Source organism: Bombus huntii, chromosome 16 (assembly GCF_024542735.1).
Source record: "Bombus huntii isolate Logan2020A chromosome 16, iyBomHunt1.1, whole genome shotgun sequence".
Classification (NCBI taxonomy): Eukaryota; Metazoa; Arthropoda; class Insecta; order Hymenoptera; family Apidae; genus Bombus; species Bombus huntii.
The window spans coordinates 305,968-327,163 of NC_066253.1; the positions used below are offsets into that span (position 1 = coordinate 305,968).

Sequence of the window (21,196 nt, forward strand, 5' to 3'; positions counted from 1 at the left end):
GTATCTACAAATACAATTTCCCTTCAGATACGCCCAATGATATCTTCTACGTAATGGTATTTCAATAGCACGTACTCGTAATTGCCGGCTCGCGATGGCCGCTAGGGTGTTGCCATGGTGAGATACCAAACTCCATGAAAATATGACGAGTACGCCATAATCTGAAGCTCTTGAGCATCCTGTTTTCCTATCTTACGATATATGAGAGATATGAATTCGCCTATCTATGGTTACATATCGCAAACGGTGAATCTACCACACAACGATATTCCTGGTCTTTCGTAAAGTCTCTCTAACATAGCATAAATAACTTTTTATCAATTTCTACCTCACCTAGAATCGCCAATAGTCTGCCAATTATTATTCTTCCTTTATCAACGTAGTCGCAATACAGTAAATTTTGTCGAAGCAAAAATAAAAGAATATCAAATTCGTTGAAGCAAGTATAGAAGAATTTTCACCGAGTCGTAACTCTGATGAACGTTAAAATGTAAGGTACTTAAAATTGAAACGTAAAACCGACTGAAAGACGGATGATGGTAGCTTGTATGACTCTTCAGAGAATATTTAAAGGCTCTTGGTCTGCTTCGCGCCGATATGTGCCTCTGGTTCGCCGGTTTCCCGCCAGGGTACCTCTTCGTCCGCCTTATTTCCCTGCTATGTCGATGTAACGGAGTTGTTTACACTGCGCATGTAATATGGCACCAAATACGCTTCTGTTCACGTCATGTCACTCGTGCGTCTTCCTTCCTGGCTACATCTCCACTCTCGACGCATCTATTTCAATCGATTTTCTCGTTGTAATAACTACTTACAACATCTATATGAAAGCCAATGTACGGATGTAATTTACAAATTTCTATAATCGCGTCGAACGCAATTTTCATATAACCAAATATTGTCTTATCGACCAGGTAACTAATATATCTCCCGGGGATAATAAGAAATAGTCGAACGGTCTTGTAAAGGCTACATCGTAATAGGTTAAATCGCTTAAAAGAGCCGTTACAGTTTCATCGAACTGTTCCGTTGAAGGGTTTGGAGATACCAGAATTCAGGAGAAAGTCGAATCGTTCTCGATACATCCAGAACCAGGAGTCCATGTTTCGCAGCTATTGTCTCGAGTATCGTGATTGGGTGTTTTCACGTTGTGGCCACGTGAACGGTGAAAAGAAAGGGAGAAAAGGCAGCATCAAGAGCAAATCACGATACGGTTGGTAGCAGGGTCACAGGAATTCACAGAGCAACTCGTTTCCATCGAACGGGACACGTGAATACAACGAGAGATAATCAGGTGTTTGACCCTAACGTCTAGCCCTGTCTGTTTCTTCACTTTTTCCGAATGTCCATGAGAACAAGGACGTTGTACACCTAACGATTTTCATCGCGTACAAAATCCTTTCCGAAATTCGTCTTTTTTTTATTGCGAAAATAAATAAGAATTAACAATGCTAATTTCAAACATTCATCGTTGTACGTAATAGGAATCTTTTTTCTAGGTCAAGCGTCGTGTAAATAATTTGTAGATATTCAAAGAGGAGTTTAAGGTAAGGAACTTGCGTTTCTCTCGTGGAATGGAGGAAAGAGAGAAGGTGGTGGGTGGATTGGCTCCTTGACCCCAAACCACCGAAAAAGTCCACGATGAGATATGAAAAAAATGAAAAGTGATATCTCTGTTAACAGGAGATCATGGTGGCCTCGGAGTTTCGCCCCGGAAACAGGTTGGCATTTGAGTTTCTTTAAAACGCGCCTACCTGTTCTCACGTTCGTCGTTCTCATAATAAAAGTTAATAATAATGACAAATGTCATCTGTCCACTAGAAAAAGTTCGTATGTATCGCATTTATCGAATACGTTGTATGTGATCAAGAAGAATTGTAGAATCAAAAGGATCATCTACGTAGCTGTAAGACAATCCATTAGTTCGATTAAATAACTTTTCTTCAACAAAATCTGTACGATTCTTCAAAGTACCAAAAGTTCTAATACCGATACTAATAAAATAACTATTATTAAATAACAATTTTATTCTTAATTCAAGTTGTCAAGTATAATCCATAAGGAATGACTTTTAAATTAGCGTGTTCAAGTATAAAAAACCGATTGTATAAATCTTTGAAGACTGTATGGACGAAACGTGCAGGTATCGTCGTAATAACCGCAATTAGATCCGCTTCATTGAGTTCTAAATGCGGAGACTCGATCACTAGGAACACAGATAAGGAGAAGAGCCACGAAGGATCCTCGTAACTGGAAGGAGGAGCCACGACGATGATCCTCCTGCCATTTCATCCTGCTACCCTGACCGCTGTCGCCGTCTTTCTTATTAATATGCTAATTTTACATGGGCATAGGCATCAAATTATTAACGGGACGCTCTCTCTATTCACGAGCGTTTCCTCGAAACAGGCTTGATGGAACCGCTTTCGATGTTGTCCAGGGTGTTTCAAGCTTACAGGCACGTGTAATACGAAACACCTTCGACCAGGATAGCATAGCAACGTGTAAAGTCGACTCATCCCCTGTGAAACCTTATATGTCCTTCGAGCATTTCCTTCCTTGGAAATTAGTGACAATGTTCCCTTACTTTTAGTTTGTACTTTTAGTTTATTCGGTTGACAATCTAGATCTTATGAAAACTTTGTAGTTATTGTTCTACTAATGTAGATTGTCTCGCGCAACTGAACTAATATTACTATATTAGATCTTAACCCATACATCTAAGAGTCAATAAATAAATTCTATCGTATAACAATGACAGATTGGGCAAAAACATGATAAAGTTTTAAGGATTCTATATATATATCCGAGGTACAATTGTAAAATTCTGCAGCATAAATCTATAACCTACAATTTGTTGTTTCTCTATTCACTAACATTATTGGTCAGTAAATTATTATACAATAGAATAATATATTCAGTGAAATATAAATATTTATTCAAGGTATGCATGGATGGATATCGATTGTGCCAAGTTAAATATCTTTTCAAACAATTCGTTAAATTCGTCGAGTATATTTTCAAATATATAAGTAACTGTTAATTTGAGCAGTATGACAACGAAGCATTAACAATGTTTGGAGACTAAAATACCGTGTGGTAAGAAAATTCTAATATATACGATACATAAATCAGAAGAAATTCGAGTCATTAATAGCATTGTAGTTCGAGCGTTCAGACGCGGTCGATGCGATCGACTTGGTTTCTCTGAAGCGGAGAGTTTGTCGAAGTTGAGTTTGTTTCTGAAGATGATTCCAGGAGGATCAGGAATGTATCAAACGCGCGGATCTAAATCCACCTGAGTATCCGCCCTTAAGCTCCCGGAGGGTAGAAGGATTTGCCGCTTCAGTGACTTTGAAAGAAACAGAAACGGCTAAAGAATCAGGAACGCAAACGAGAGAGGAGCAATGGCAACGGATATTCCTCGATAGTGCCTCTGTGTCGCTTTTATAGTCCTGGAAGCTACAGAGATGGAAACAAAATGTTCGTAGGCCTTCGAAGCATTTTTAAAGTGCCCGCCATTGAATGTCAATGCGACAGTGGTGCAAAGGTTAGCGGTTAAGATAAATATGCATTAAACAGACTTTAATTTAATTTGGCTTTAGATATCAATGCAATGTGTCTTTTCTATGTTTATTATTTAACATATTCCTTCACGATATAAAACTTATCGAAGCTCTTGATATAGGGAAATCAGCAGTTTTATAAAGTCGCCTCGTTCAGATCGTTGCGGGTTCATGATTGACTGTGGCATTGGCAGCCATTTGATTCGAAACACAGTTTGCAAGACATCAGGAGATCATGTATGCGCAAAAATTCTTTGGAACGCAACTGAGCTTTCAGGGAAGTGTGCGTTTATATATAACAATTTCACATTAATATGGATATTTTATTTGTTGATAGTTAATCCTTTAGTTTCTTAGATTCTTTAAAAATTTTAAAAGCGTTGTTCAGTAATAGAGTATTATTGGGAGTTATTAGTAGTTCTATAAGAAAACGTGGAACTTCGAACTTGTCATTCTGGGTTCTATTACTTGATATTTTATTATTTATTATTTTCCTTGAAATAATTCACCTCTTTTATACAAATATAAACAAAGTTCAAAGAGTTAGAAACAAAATAGACGTCATGTGTTCCTAATACATGTAAAGCTATACATATAAACGTAAGAGAGTATACCTGCACAAGCGTTATAGAAACCAATGTTTTGCGAACTGTCTTCCAGTTAGTATACAAACTCTATGGTGGTAATACTAGTAACCACACGAACTTCGAAACATTCGGCCACACATGATCAGGAAAGTATGAAGGCAAGAGTTCGCGTGATAGTTCATGATGCCAGTAACAGGAAACAAGTATGCGTTAGTTATATTAATACACTTGTACTACGATGTTTCATTAACCTCTATTTGTGTGTTAAAACGGATAAAGAACGACGGAGAAATGGCTCTTGGTCGAAGACAAATCCGAGAATCGAACATCGAGAACAGAGAACGAATAAACAACCTTATAGGGATGTTAGAAGATGGTAGAAGGTTGAACGCATTTGCCTAGATATTTCTTGCGGGAAGGGTATCGATTGTGTGTGGTATATAGTAAAAGCAGGGACATTTCAGTCGCTTAAGCTTCGACATCTTATCTCGTCATCGAGTCGTTAGAACAATTACAGATTTTTCCGAATTTCATTACATACTTCTGATTTTCATTATTCATAATATTATGTCAGAATTAATCTTCGTATTCTCAAATCAATTCTATTAATTATATGCTATCAAGTATATAGGATGTATGACTCGGAAAACTCGCAGTGCAATTTATCGATAACCTAACAGACAAATTATAATGGAAAGAGCAACCTACGCTATTATATATTGGGAACAGAAGATGTATTGTGCAACTATTTGATAATGAAGTAGGAACCCATTACAGTTCGTTAATTGCACAGTTCGTATCTTTCAAATATCTTTCGATAAAATCAACGAAAGATAATTATCAATAGTCGTCGTACCGCGCGCGACTGTGGTAAAAATCGTGATAGTTCATTTCGCATTTCAACTCAAATGTACATACTTAAATAGCCCATCACCAAAAATTCCAAACCATGCGACTCACCAATCGTAGAACAACTGAATAGACGATAAGATCCCATTGCCTTCGATCTGGTTGCATCTATTACGCGAAACGTAGACGAGAAATCGAACCCCGTCTATTGTCCAGCAGTTGGTGTCTAGTGTATTTGTACACAATTAATAAATTATTAAATATAATAGACAACGTTTAGAAATGTTACGAAAATAAACTAATAATTTAATTGTTATAAATGAATAGTATAAAATGTTTAAGACAGTTAGTTAAGGTAGGGTAGCCCAGGATAGATAAGGTTAAAGTTATGTTTAACATTTACATTTATGATTATCGTTTTATTTCAATTAGTAATTTAATTACCGATGTTGTTTTATTCAACAAAAGGGGGACATTACGTCTATCGTGTTTAATTGTAGCGAGGTTAAGAAGAAAAGAAGGAGTAGTGGGGTTAATTGGCGGGACAAGTAATTCAAGTAATAAGTAAGAGGTTACTAATTCTCTTTAGTACTTACGATTTCTCGTTTACGGTTTTACATAACGGTACTTTACGTTCAAATGGACGAATTCGATCACCAGAACTTTATTTAATTGAGCACTAACTAAAGTTTTGTTTAAATAAACGGAACCTGTTCAAACGGACTAATTATACTCGACGCGACATTGTACGTTGTAGAGGGCGTTATAAAACTTTCGAATAGTCGGTATTACAGAACATGTGACGTCATGTAAGAACAGACAAGGCACGTTCGTACATAAAATCAGTCGGTAATCATTCGCCGGTACAACTAATATACCCGTGTCATTCTTAACTCTGTCGCTTGAAATCGCCACCAGGTGTCAGCATCGTGCGCAACTGGATGCAGCAGAGAGTGCATCTGTCTCGCGAAATGCCACGGCCCAAAAGTGGCAGCGCGTGTCTCCTGTCGCTCGTGACGACGATTCGGCGTGCGTGAGTCGTGTGTACGATCTGTGTTCTCCTCGGACTCCTTTTTCTCTCCCCTGAACCGGCGATTCTTCGCCGAGACTCGCGTTTCTCTGTGTACGTGGTGGACGGGTCCGCGTGTGTGTCCGCATGAGAGCTCGTGATTCGCATCGTTTCGAACGTTCACGTCGATCGAGGCGGTGACGGCGACGAGTGCAGTAGCGTTCGGGTGCGGCGTTTACGTTTTGCTACATTTTTCGTCGGAGGACGGAAAAACAGTGAGTCTCGAGGGACAGGCGAATCCCCTCGGGTCGACCAGACAGCAAAAGGAGAGGGGAGAAAGGAACGAACAGAGACATTGCGGGTAGACGTTAGGAAAAAAAGGTTACAAGCGACAGGGACACGCAACGTATACGCGAACCGCGCGCGAGAGAGAGAGATACTCGATCGTTGATAGTGTGCCTGAGCTTGTGCACGCGTTCTCAGCCGCGAGTTTACATCGCGCCGGGTCGGACGGCGATATTTTTCGCCGCCATATTTGTACCGCCGTCACATGCAACCTGTTGTTTTCGCTGCGTCCTCGTGTCGTCGCTGAGATCGCCTGCCGGATATACACTTTGGCGAACCGTGTGCGCGTAAACGTCGAACGCGGGAGTTCACTTAACCTAACATCAGCCCCGGGGAGAACCGTCAACGTGGCCGTCTACCATCAGGATGAACGGGTGAGTTTGTGCACATGGGAATTATCGACGAATTGTACGCCACTGTGTGCGTGCATACATACCGTCACGTTAACTGGCAAAGGGGGGGGGGGCCTATCTGGCCACTTATCGAGACAGCTATCGTTTTTAGGAAATTTTAAGTATCTTTGGTAACGAGCGCGAGTCAGGTAGGAATATCCCTTATTTGGTTGTGACATGTAGTTTATTTAGTTTACTATGTGTTACATAATATATGGTTTATTTGTATTTATAATATTAGATCTCTTTGTATATTTAGCGAATTAATGAGTTACTAGCTATCCTTGTTTTTAGTATTTAGTATTTTACGTCAAATATAATTTCATTGTCAAACTTGTTACTACAGTGTGTGTGTTGAAAAGTTCGAAATTGTAGATTGGGTTATAAACTCGTTTTTTACGCGTTTACATCAAAAGTAGGATAATCAACCGACTCGTATATTGGAAAATTGTCTACTACCGATGTTGGCACTATCATATACGTGTATTGATAAGTTACAAATTGTAGGTTATACACGCTACGAATTTACTTCAATTGATACAATCAACCGATCGCTCTTATGTAATTTACGAAACTCAGTTGCAGTAGTTTCTTTTTATCATTCAACTTATTGCTCTTGTGTAATTTGACAAACCATTCTGTACTTATTTTATCATCAAACTGGTGCTTTTACGCGAGAGCATTAATCACTAGCGAAATATAAGACTGCTGTAAATCGTATATAAAAAGAGGACAAGAATTTTTAAATGTATAACTAGTGACTCGTCGAACTTTGCTAGTAATATTTAGTTGTGTACAAGAGAGTTCGAAGAACTTGACGGCCAGTTAACGAAGCAAAATTCCGGCCAGTTAGCGTGGCACTGCTCTGTGCCTCGTAAATGTGTGCGAGGTGTCGTGCACGGTCGTGGAAGAAAGGGAAAGGAAAGGGTGTAGCTGAGTGGATGAGGAAAGAGAGAGCGAGAGAGAAAGAAAGAATCGATCTGTGCGTCGTGAAGAGAGAGAAGCGAACGATGTTTCGGAATCGCGTAAGCTGGAGTGAGAGAGAAAGAGTACGCGTCACGTGGGCTAGAGAGAGATAAGGATACACGCGTTCTGTTGGAGCAGGCGCTCTTTCAAACTTTGCTTTTTCCTTTTTCCTCCGCCTCTTGCCGACGTTGTACCCTTTTCTCTACGCTTTCGTTTGTCTCCCTTTCGCATGTACAGGGTGTTGAAAAAGGTGAAATTTATACCGTGTGATCGCAAAGACACGAAGACTATGAATTTCACGTACGTTAATGTCGTTTGAGGCTTATTTTTCAAGTTGAACTTCTTCGTTGTTTCGACGTCTAATGTCACACCATACAGGGTGTCCTAACAACCATAGCAACATTGGCAAGGAGTGATTCCACGTGAAAAGAAGTCGAATATCCTTTCGTATGGCGTCTCGTTCTCGCGAAAATTAAATTTGACAAAGTATCAAGCTAAACTTTCTAAAGTGTTCAAACTTTATTTTCTCGAGAACAACGTCTTAATTTCGAACGTATAATAACCTTCTGCTGATTATTTACTCCCACCTAACCAGTAATTAATCGTATTTACGCATATATGTGTGAAATAAATTTTCAAATTCGATTTTTCACGTAGAATCGCCTTCTTACCGATAGTGTCAAGATTTCCAAGATACTCTCCGTAAAGATATCGTTCGTCCTTTTTCAATCACTCTGTATAGACGTACACGTGCGCAACCAGACGTTACTCGAGGTTTTTCTGCTTCTGCGTGTCAGCGGCCACGTGATGCTGTTCGTCAAACTGGTGTGTCGCGTCGCGTGGCCGACTGTGTTTCTCTCTCTCTCTCTCTCTTCCTCCCTCCCTCCTTCCCTCTCTCCCTCTTCCCCCCCCCCCCCTCTCTCTCTCTCTCAAATAATGCACGCACACATGTGTAATATGCTCTCGAGACGCTTTTCGATGATCATTATTTTGTCATCGCGCCCGCTGGCTTCTCCTTTCTTCTCGCTCTCGCGCATACCCAACGAGTCGATTAATTCTGGGTAACATATGCGACGCTTTCGGGAAATCTTAACGTTTCGGACGTGTGTTCTCTTGTGCAGGCTAGTTTGGGAATGAATATATTTTAAGAGGTAATGATTCTATGAAATAATGGTACTCCTAAAGAATAATGGAATTTGGAAAGAATCGAGTGAAACACGAAAGTGGTGTTATTATTCCGTTTGACGATTGACGATAGTCAAATTAATTTTAGTTATTTCCTGATACGCGTTCATTTTTCGAATTCTTTCTTGCCATCGAAACCTTTTAATGGTATCTTTTATTTTGTCAAGCTTCGTACGACTTCCCCTTTTCTTTTTTATTATTATTGTTATTATTCCATAAAATCATTGCTATAACTGGCTGAAATAATATTTGTCTTTGAATATCCTGTACAAGAGTCTTATCGATTTTCATATACTCTATCTGGAATTGGATTAATAAAATGTGTAATGTTTTTATGCATATCGTATTTTAGTGAGTGTTAGTAGTTTCGTACATAGTAAGTAGCCATTTAGTATAGCGTTATGTATAATTGTTATACGGTGTATTTCCGAATTCAAGCTATTGTTAAATCTATGATAAAGTAGGATATTTATCTTCGACAAACTATATTCTATTATGTTTATGAAATATAAAGTTGATAAAGTGACGTTGGATGTTACGTAAGTGTGCTTTATATTTTCGTAATATATTAAAAGCAATTGGTGAACTATGGGTTTGTAGGAAATATCGAGAACCATTAACACGATTAACCATTTTTCCACTTTATTGCCAGCTGAAGAGCAATTGAGAGGGTTTTAACAGAAGCTTTGCTAATCCTATCTCTGGTGCGTTTTACCGCTAAACACTGACGATTTACCAATTACACTTACGAGGCTGTACTTATAATTCCATTCGGGCATTCTCTATGCAGACCTGTATAGGTTAATACTCTTAACTGTATCTTCTTATCTTAACCGTGGTTTTCTTTAAATACACGTATCTTTATACGAATGAACGATTTTTCAATCGGAATTTCTTCTTCTATGAATTTTCCAGCGAAAAGTTTGCCGATTCGAACTCCTCTCTTTTGAAATCTTCCAATGAAAAATTTATCGTTATAAAAATCGTTCGAGATACATTTTTTTTTTTTTTTTTATTTCCTCTTATACGTAGGCGCGATCGCGTACGTGGCAATATGGTACAGTTTTGCCGTGGTTCGTGCGATTGACGGGAAGTTGAAATATTCAGGAGCCGTCGCGTTTCATGCGGGGTTAACTTTCCGGTCGGTATTTCGACGCACGCGGTAACTGCTCCGACGTTTCGACCCGAACAGGTGTGCTTTATCAACCCACGGTCACGTCAGAGCTGCGAATTCGATAACTCTCGCACCGACCTATCGTTGGTGGATAATTTTTTTTTCTACGTATACCACTTATTTTTACCATTGCGAAGATAGAGCTCGAGGCACGAAAAACTAAAAAACCCTACCCAAACAAGGGACAACTCGACGACTTACGCGACTCGAGACGAGATCGATCAACCGTTGAAACGATTGAAAAATGAACACGCGGACCAGTTAAATGTTAAAGCAGAAACAAATTTGGATGCCAATGTAGCGTTAGAATTTTGGTAGAATTTTGACTACCGGCACTTTTCGTACGATCATGCCGGTATCGATAAAAGCGTAAGGAGATGTTCGAAACAGATATAAATATTTCGATTGTTACATTAGATGGGAAAATATCACGGAAACGAAATTGTTAATATAGACAGCGAATATAGATGGTGAAACGTGACTTGCCCTATACGGGAGGATATCGTACAAACAAATCTATATAGAGTCGTCGATGAGATATAGAGAGTAATATATTTCCTTTGCCCCTATGCCATCAACCTAATCATCTTTCCAGCTTCGCGTAGTACATAAATATCTACGTCGTTCGATAATTCTATCCGAAGATGTCTATATTCGTTGAGGAGGCGATCGTCCAGGGACGAAATTAGGTTTCGCCACTTCATCGGTCCGCGAGATATGCAATAAGACGAGCGGAACGTCGTCTGCCAGTGGAGCAGTGCCAGCCAAAGATTTATCGGTGGGCTGCATGCGCCTACTTAATAAGACGTCTTGATCGCGCGTACGCGACTCCGCTACGCCAATAGATCTCGTCCTGACACCCAGTGATTCCGATCCTTGCCGCCACGCGATAGTAGGACAATTATTAGGTGGCATCGTTCGCGACACGTTTGTAACACCGGCTTAAGGGAGACCGACACCCACCGGTGCATTCTGGTAGAATTAAACGGATCGTTCTTGAGACCTGTTTTGACGGATATCGGACGATCCTCGCGCGGAACGTCCGTCTCGCCGGCCTTGAAATTACGGGAGGAGATAAACGACGTTTTCAGATTTTGGGTATTTTTGGCGCGACTCAGTTCTTGGCCTATTCGGAGTAACGCGATTAGTCCAGATGTAGCGTTTCATCGGTTTGGAAACGGAGTTCAATTTCAAAGTTCGATAAGTCAACGTCGAAATTATCATTTTACTCGATTGCGAGTTTAAATAGGGGAAAAACACGCAATTTTACCGACACGATTTCTTTCGTAGATAAGAAATGATAAATCTTGCATCTCGCGTATTTTAAGTTAAGTGTATTTCATAGGGGTTTCTCTTACGCGTTTTCGATATTTACATTTATTACTTTTATTCAGATTTCACTTGTGTTCGCCAGTGTTTGTGTAAGTATATATACATACCAACAGGCAATTTTTCATATGTTATCGTTGAAATACGTAAAAAGAGAAAAAGGCGTAAAGTCTGACAGGAGATTAGGTGAAACGAGGCGAGTATTAGGATCAATACGGATATAAGTTCATAAAACGATGGTTCTGGGGCAGGTTTCGAATATCAAGTTGCGCGATACCGCGAGTTACAGGTATACAATACGAAAACGATACCGTGTATCACGGTAACTTGAGTATACCAACTGTAGGTTTCGCGAATCTGTTAAGGTTTCTCCGCTAATGCGGTCCAACGTTGATTCGCACTGACGTCGATCGTTACCGAAAAGCCGGAATAAGTTCTAAAATGTGCAAACCGTACCTGGTAATTTAGATTCTCGACGTGTATTGTACGTAGGTCTTCGTTATCCTTAAAAGCTGAGAAATTAATTCAACTGAAATTTCGCGATCGAAACGTTAGGTTTCCATTATCGAGCGTACTACACAGCTTGGAAAATATAGAAAATTTACCGCGATATCGTATAGAATCTGAAAGAGAGATGTCGTTCGCGAGAGAGAATAAGAAAATTCTATTCGTGCGTAAAATTACCCTGCTAAATTAGCGTGCGCTGTTGCGAAAAATAGGCTTTGGCCATTTTATGGGGAACCGTTACAAGTGTCCCTACCAAGTTTCGCGATCGCCCAGATTTAGTTGGCAATGGTCCCTCTGTACCAGACGAAAATAGCGAACGATTAATAACATGGAAAATAGATATAACAAAACTGTCAACCTTTCGATCAAGTAGCCGCGGATGTTCAAATATTTACGCAGTGTGATGCACCAACGAGTCGAATGTCTTGCTTCTACGTCGGAACAGCGCGGCAAATCGGTCGACGCACGATAATACCAACACCGATAGGCTGAATTTCTTGCTTCTACGTCGGAATTCCGTGTCAGGCAACTGGACGCTTGATTTTTGATTACTCCGTGGCAAACAGAAAGGCCAATCGCTGACAGTGTCAGAGGGAGAGAGAGAAAAGGGGGACGTTTCCACGGGATGAATGCTTGGTAATTGCTACTAGAGGGACATGGTGCCTCCGTGCCAGGGAATCCTCGCGTCTCTTTCGTTCCACCGTCTGCCTCTATCTGGCAAATTGGCCTCGAAGCTCCGGATGGGTGCATTACCAATGCATCGCTGCGCATCCGTCGATTGAACTTTTTGACGCAGCCTCGAAACAGCCCACGTTCCCTCCCCATCGTTCGGCGTTTATATCGATGAATACGATGCCGCGTGTGCCAACCTGTAGCGACTCGTGTCAATCGCGTTCCATCCATCTCCTTCTCTCTCTATTATTTCCCTTTGGAGCGCCGTTTTTTGCCATTTTTGTTCGGCTCGCTCCGCTTTGCTATACGTACCATAGTGGATCGACCGTGGGATATTTTTTACGATGGGTCGAGAGCGTTTCTTTTATTCCGTTCGAACGTTTCCACGGAGGAACCGGGTAGTTGGACGGTTGAGGTAGTGGCATCGGGATAAAGGGGTGGGAAAAAGCGTCGATAGGTTTAAGCGCACCAAGGTGACGATACGGCAAACGGACAGCGACAATGCAGCAAAATATGTGGTTTGCTACGACTCCATTGGGAACGAGTTGCTCGTAGTTGGATAATAAGACGATAGGATTTTGGGACAGAGTTCTAGTTCGTGGCTTGGCTAACGCGACTCGAAGCGTGTTGTAACATCGTTGTTTACCATTGTCGATGTTGCTCTTCCTAACCTTGCTATCGATATATCAGTCGACGATCGACGCGCGAAAAAACGTTCTGTCCAAATTGCTTCTCCATTTCGTTAGAAACTATAAAAGCTAGATAAATGTAAAAGCAGTCGGATCGCAATGTCGTCGTGGAAATCGTGAAAGAAAGTTTGCGAGTGCTGTGTCAGCCTATGAAAGAAAGACGTTGGCTATGGAATCCGTTGTAAAAGCAACAACGACGACTACCTGTCAGAACGTGTCGTGATAATTTATCGATCGACAGCGAGCAATTTGCAGACGCAACGCGGTGTTCCAATTCGCGACGCGACAATGGTTCCGTTATCGCGCTGGAAGACACTGGTATCGCGTCACGGGGGAGAATCGGATCGCGCGCGAATCTAATGGTTGCGGAGGATCGGCCCCTTTGAGACGGTCACGCGCGATCGATGCCACGTCCATTCAAACGCAATATCGAGAACAGCGAGATAGACGCCGCATTCAGCCCCATTGCCGTTGCATTTATCAACGCCGCCAACGTCATTACGCCACGCATATTTATCGTGCCTGGCGCAATCGAATTACGATCATCGTACAAAATCGTTGTTCCATTAATTATCCTTTAAAAAATTGTTGCCCTACTAATTGTTACACCTAGAAATTGTTACTTCGTTAATTGTTATCGCTTCAACGATCGTTGCCTGACTAGCTGTCGCTGCGAAAATCGTCGCTTCGTTGCCAATCGATTCTTCCAAATGATTCTCTTCGGTTTTTACTTTGTCCAAAAGACAAACGTTCCACGCTGGAACGGTTTACACGATGTCCAGTGGACTCGATACGTCCGAACGTCGATTAATCGCCATCATCGTTCCCCACACTCCATTAACACAGAAGAATAAACGTACCAGCAAGCGGTAACACACTATTGATTCGAGATTTCCACGGTGCGTCGATTTTTGTCGGAATAAAATGGTCGCGGTGAATGCTTTTCGATCGCATTCGTCGGACCGTAATCGAATCATCTCGATGATTCCGGCTCGAAGTTACGGGCGCCATCTGTAACGCTCGAACCGACGAGATTGGAAAATTATTGGCCAACTATTCGAACGCATATGACGCGCGCATTATGAAACGTTCGTGGGTCACCTCGTTTCAATGAAACCACGTTCTATCTCTTTTCTTCTTTTTTCCTTTTTTCTTTTTTCTTTTTTCTTTTTTCTTTTTTCTATGTAAACGCGACGACTTGCGATCGTTGTCACGCGCGTGAGTCTTTTTCGTTTTGACCAAACGCTTTTCAAAGGTTGCTTTCGTTACGATTGGCAATTTTGATCGACATTTTTTCTTTTAGATATACCTGCTTTTTCTGGCTAGTCGGTCAACGAATTTGTCGGAGATAATTTTGGAATGGTCCGCTAGTGTAGGTTCGATGGAGTTTGTGGAACTATTAGCAGGACAGATTAGCGATTAGCGGAATTTTTTAGCGGGTCGAGGTTTTCGAAAACGCTTACGAAGTTGTCTCGAGGTAGCGTGGGATGAATTTCAAAGTTGAAAAGCGAATGTAATTTCTGACGAATGTCCGCACGATATTTAACGTTCAGCCGCGATAATTTCTGCTTGCGTTAAATAGATAATTAAAGGAGATTTATTAAATTCCGAATTTTTTCAGAAAAATACGACTCCATTATTTCACGTTTACGCAGACGTTGTTTAACTAGAAATAATAGGAGGAGCAAAGAAACTAGTGGTTCTTCTTTGAACGTACTAACTTTAATATGCAAATATTACGAAGGGAAACGCTGCTATGTTTTTCTTGATGAATTTATTCATTGCACGGAATCTGCGCGTGTTTGCTCAGAAAATAATTGCGAGATAATTCTTTGGTTCCGGGGATTAAGCGTGCAAGCCCCTAACAACCTTTTTCGTGTTTAATTTCAATTTGAAAAAGTTTTTGCCTCTACCGTTGTTTCTCTTACGAAACCGCGCGTTTTGTCTCTTTAGACGTACATCTCGTTTGCAAATTAATTGTCAAAAACAACGTATTTTCCTCTTAACGTTTCGATAAACGTTGAACGTTGAATTTTAGAGTATACGTTGCAGTTACTATTGGAATTTCGACGCGAATTCACATTCGATGTGTACTTTTAAATTTATTAGAACGCCACCACGTAAATTTCAAATGAGAAATATTTATCTCGATTCTACTACTATTTTACTATTTCGCAAGATGATCCAATTCTTAATACACGTCGAATAATTAGAATATCAAACGGAATGTCATAATTTCGTCTGCTTTTTCTCAAACAAAATGAAATTTTGCCGCAGCTCAAAGGATTCGTAATTTCGCGTTACAATTGAAGACTGGAATGAAAGAGAGCGCGATATAATATTGAATGTACCATTAATAATTGAAGCCTAGAAAGTCATTCGCGTTCTGCGAGCTCGAAGCTGCGAGTTTCGTTTTAATGAGATACCCTCGGTGCAAAGCATCAGCAATATTTGCAAAGACACTTGGCTCGCGCTTAAAGAGAAAGGGAAAGATTTGACAAAGAGAATTCTCGTTTTGTTCGGCTTAATGCACGTTCAGTTACCTTTAGACTAATTAGTCAGCTGTATCGTAATTCTGTAATAGAGTTTCTGCGAACTAAGGACGGGGGAGCGTCGCGAGGAATTTAATGCGAAGGCGAAGACGAAGCAAATTGTCCGTTGTAAGTCGTTACGTAATTATCCGTAAACGTAATTATCGTTAGCTAAAAATTTATCGAGCGACGAAGCGTTAGGACGTGTGTATGGTAATTTTGTAGTTCTGTCGTAACGATATTTTCAAAATATCGGATAATTCTGACGGCTACCGAAAAATGAAATATCGATACGGCCAGGGTTTGCAAGAAAAAAAAAAAAAGAAAAAAAGAAAAAAACGAAAAGAAAAGAAAAAAAGAAAAAAGAAGAAGAAAAAGGAAGAAAGAAAAGTTTAACACGCGCGAGGGAAGAAATGTTTTTATATCGGCTGAGATCGACCCAGTTATCGCCTATTCACGGTTCATCGTACAATGTTTCACGAATGTCTCGACGCTAATAGATGGTGGCACGGTGCCATCGTCAACGGTTCGCGAAAAGATGCTACAAATCTCGGTGCATCGACAGTGACTTATGATTCGAGCGTGAATTGGCTGGTACGCTGTTTTGACTACTATTACGACTGCGATTCGTACGCGTGGAGGGCCTTAATGCCGGTTAATATATCATCCGTCTTGGAGAAAGGAAACAGAGATCTTTAAGTTCATCTTGACTAGTTTTTGAGGACATAAATCGAATCTTCGCGTAAGAAGTCTCGCGATTTTGGAGGAGAAGCGTTGGTGAGCGATATATTCTGTGATAGGTTTCAAGCTTTAGGAGAATTTCGATAGATAGATTTTCAGGATTTAGCCGTCGTATCGCATCGACGAACGAAAAAATCTCGATAGATCTCTATATTCCTCTTTCCGTATTAACCGCCTTATTTTTCGTTTTGCGTAAACCCCGTTTCAACAGAGGAATCGTTTCATTACACAGAACGTTTCTTTTTTTTTTTTCTTTTCTTCTCTTTTCCAGAGTCGATCGAACGCGACGATTCGATTCTTTTGTAGCGTGAGCCAGATCAAACTTCATGCATCGTTAGGGCGATTGTATAGAATTTCTCTGTGGAATGTGTGCAGTACTGTGTACTACGGCCCGCATATGCAGTGCCCACGGCCCATATCGTTCTGTTATCAACGCGTTCTAACGTACGCCGCGTGTAATTTTGCTCTAGAAACGCCGCCCTTATCGTCGTTTTATTTTTACGCGCCTCTATCTGCGAACGCGTTTCAGGAAATGCGTTCCGATATCGTTGCTTTATCGTTTTCTATATGCGACATTACGTATGAATCACAAAGGAGGAACATAATAAGTCACGTTCTTCGTGCTTTGCAGAGAAAAGCAGTTTTGAAATTCAATTATCGCCAATCAATTTTCTAGTACCATTTTCCTTCGAACTTGTTTGTTCGATGTTGGTATTAAACGCGAGTATGTGTAACTTGTTGACAAAAGTTAAGAAACATGATTTGAGATACATCGATTGGAATTAAAAATCTCACAAAGAGGTAAAGCGACGGTGTGCGGCGATTGTTTCTCGCGTAACGCTGCTGTTCTGCTAATACAAAGGAAAGAGAATCTTTCGAATTCGACGCACTTTACAATTATTCGCTAATAGAAATGCAGCTTAATGGGAATCTGGATACTTGGGAACGGTATGTAAGTATCGAAGGGATCACTTACTTAGTCCTGGTTGACGCCACGATGCCAAATTCAAATACGAGCGAGATAACGCTGCAGCATATACATATTGGTTTTCTGCACCTGCGTTGAAGCCAGTATTCCATATTCAAACTCCAGCTGCATTCACGCTAGCACCTGCTTCAAGGGATATCCATATTATATTTAATAATAAAGTTCGTCGTGTGTAGTGGGTCAGTCTTTTGCCACGCGTGTTGTCAGACGCTTCGAAAGCGGCACTTGTTTTTCCTTCGTCCGTCCATTACCAAGAAGCTCGATCCGCTCTTCATGGAATCCTTATTTTTCGCTAAAAAAACTGTAAAACTTTGTCGCGTTGATTTTTACGCTATTATTCGGTGAAACGGTGGAATTTCGGCGTAAACGACCAGCTTACTGGTATTTGAGAACCAGCCATAGACCACAATGCGATATCATAATTTTGGTGGACGGCCATTTTAAAGGTAAAAGTGCCTACTTGAAACGAACGAGTGGCGAACGTTGATTGCCGTCGATTTCGAGGATTAATTGCACTCGATCGTGCGTTTAGTGTTTCCGAAGCGTTCAGAGAGGAAAGAATAGCACAGCCGAATTTCCTATTATTAAACGATCGCTCGAGCAACTGTAAAACAACCGTGAAAAATATCCTATATCTCCCTTATGTAACCTAGTAAAAGAATTTGGTTTGTAAAAAAGTAAGACGAAGGAACTTTTTCGCTGGAGAATATCGTTGCACGCGTTCTAAGGTCTAGAAGCATTCTGTTGCCAGTTGGGCCACTAATTTCGGTTCACTTTGTTTAACATAGCCGAAATTTCGTACGAATATCGCGTTATGTCCACTCGGTAGCCTTACCCCCCGACCGGAAACGCTGCTGGGATTAACGGTTGGGAATAGACAGTTGCACAGCAACGAGGAACACGCACAGGCTTGCGAAGGGATAGCGACCCTCGATATCCCGCTATCCCAGTTCGTTTCATCGCGATCACGCGATCGCTCCTGCATGGAAACCACCGAGTTCTCCCTGGAAAGATTAGCTCTGCGCACTTGCGTTAGATTCTGATGTTTCTGCATTGCGAATCGATGGTAAATTGCGATACTGCGTTATTCTAGTATAACTTTGTTATTACGGCAGATTAATCAGCGAGAGTAAGACGATCTTCGTTTCGATGGGATTTTCGTTAATTCGTAATTATTAGAAATATTCGGATAGGCAATAACCAGGTTAATAGCACCAATTGATAGTTTGTAAATATATTGTATGTCGGAATGTCCGTTTTCGTGTCCGGCAGACTGAAAAAAATCAAGTATTATTTCGGATTAATTTATTTAAACTAAGAATCATCGATCTTTTAATAAAAATCGACCAGAATGTTCACATGCTCGCGGACGACACAGTCTTCGTCTTATCAAAATCGGGAAATTTTCTCGTCGACGGTTCACCGGCAAGAAATAATCGAGGATCGTGGCGAGATTCGAGCGTTTCCTCAGTTTGTTCAAGCGTTTCGAAAACTCGGATTCGATCCCTTAAACGCGGAATCGATCTCGTTAATTTCCATCAACAACGACGAACCGGAGGGTTGTCGTGGTGCTCGACGAAGAAAAGAAATCAGAAGGTTGGCGTTTGGGGCTCGGGGGTTGGAAAATTCAGCGACGCTTTCCCATTAGCTCCGCCTGATGAGAAATCAACCGAAGGAAATCAAAATCGGGGACCAAGGAGACGCTGCATCGAGAGATGCAGCCGATTCCGATCGACTCACGAATTCCGTCGTTTCCTGATTATTTACGATCGTTCTGCGATCTCTACGGGGTGTATCGGTCGAACAAATTAATTTCGTGTCTTTCTTTTTTTCTTTTTAGCTAAATTTGCCGTATTATCCTAAAATCCTACATTACGATTTCATTATTGCCACGACAATTTTTCAACGATACCTTTTGCTTTATAATTCCTTTCGTTTTGCGAATTTTTTACTTTTTCGCGAGTCCTCGTTTCTTTCGATAGAGTCTTCCTACGTTGTACGATGTATAATTGTTGGACGATTTCTTGCGTTTTAAGATTCTTTTTCAATTATAATTCGCTGCCACGCGACGCAGATTAGTGATATTACCGGCGATAACGTTGGATAAGGTGGAACGGCGGATGACGGTACCGGAAGTCGTGTTGTACGTGACGTCCAGCTCTCGAGGCGGCCATGGTCCACCATCGAACGTGAATAATGCACCTGAAGTGCGGACGGGTGGCTGGGCGCGCGACTTCACGTCTCGGCGAATGGCAGACGGTGCCTCTGGAATTTTATTAACGACCGCAACGTGCCAGCGGCTCGTGTTTGATGGCTTCCTGGCATCGATGCCGGGTGGCCTGCTAATTAAAACTGACACACGGTGTCCCATGACGCGCTGATCCATGCCTGCTCTTCGCGATGCAACGCGCAACGTCTGTTCTACCTCCTGATCGAAGCCAGACTCTCTGCTCGTTGCTGGTCCAAGGCTACTTCGTGTACCGTGCTTTTCGCTCTTCCAATTAAAATCCGATGGGAAATTGCCGAATTACAAAGCGCTCCTGCGCTTATTACTAATTTAGAAGTAGACGTAATTTAGAAGTGGAACTTTCGAAGTCGAAACCCTACGGTTTCGTAAAAAGCGTTTCGAAAATTTCAAGAAGATCGTGACTAATTTCATCGAAATGTTTGAAATTTAACCTACTGGTCGGTGTTAAAAACATAGATCGTGGTAAAGCGTTTAAAGATAAGCGTTAATTAATACGCGTTCCATATTATGAATTCCAATATCTAATTGGATATGAGAATCGAAGGTACGATTGTCTGGATTAGTCTGGTAGCGTTCCAATTCAGCGATCCGACCCGGCATTGGATCGCAGCTGCAGCCGCGTAAACAACGTTTTCATGCCATTACAGCGGTGTCGTTCCGGCGAGCAGTCCGATCGCGCGACTGCATCGAAACTCTACTTTTTCCATTCGTCGTTTACCCTTACCAGCGAGAACAGAAAATTCCAGCGTTACCGGAATCGTCCTCACGGTTCGCATATCACGCATCTACCTTTGCTTTAGTTCGGTGCCCGTGTTTTTACGCTTTCTCCTCCCTTTTCGTACTCTAAAATCTAACCTATAACAGTCGCCTCTGGCTGCCTTCTTCGCCGTTCTTCTCCTCCAGACCTTCTACCGCGTCATTTTCCCACTGTTCCTACGCATTCCTTTCCCACTTTGTCGATTCCTCTCGCCATTCTCTTCGTTCCTTATTATAAACCGCTGAGCCATTCCGTTCGTACTCGCCTGGCCTCGATTTTTCCTTCGCACCGAGCCTCGTACAGAGCCGAGTGTCTTCGCCGCTCCCCTTCATAAAGGGGAGCCATCTTCCATAAAAGCAATCTTTGCCCGTACCTTTACTTTCGTTTGCCTTTTTCTCTTCGGTGCCGTGCCGGCTCTACCATATTTTATATTTAGAGGGTGTTTGCGATCGATTGTAAATAAATAATTCCGTAATTCAATAATTCCATGGCAGCAAAGCCCACCCTCTTCCGTCAAGATGAAATCCAACATCCGCGTATCGATCCACTTCACCCTCGACACCGGGTGAATCCCGAAAATCGCTCGACTCGCAGCTGGCAGCGTCGATATCTCGATCCCAAAGGCACACACAATGGGCCACTCGAAGGCGACGCGCGAATG

General features: G+C 41.4%; 1 protein-coding gene across 7 annotated transcripts in view; it reads left to right on the forward strand.

The window, feature by feature from the left end:
- Positions 1-6,582: 6,582 nt before the first annotated feature.
- LOC126874833 (polypyrimidine tract-binding protein 2) overlaps positions 6,583-21,196 on the forward strand; it is a 419,953-nt gene continuing 405,339 nt past the window's right edge. For 4 of the 7 annotated variants that reach the window (XM_050637314.1, XM_050637319.1, XM_050637315.1 and 1 more), the window contains exon 1: positions 6,583-6,730. Coding sequence is in view for 1 of the 7 variants with exons in the window: in XM_050637312.1 (XP_050493269.1) it covers positions 6,723-6,730 (8 nt within the window). In the remaining 6 variants the exon portion in view is untranslated. The remainder of the gene's footprint in view (positions 6,731-21,196) is intronic. The other 3 variants (XM_050637312.1, XM_050637303.1, XM_050637304.1) reach the window with 3 other exon arrangements.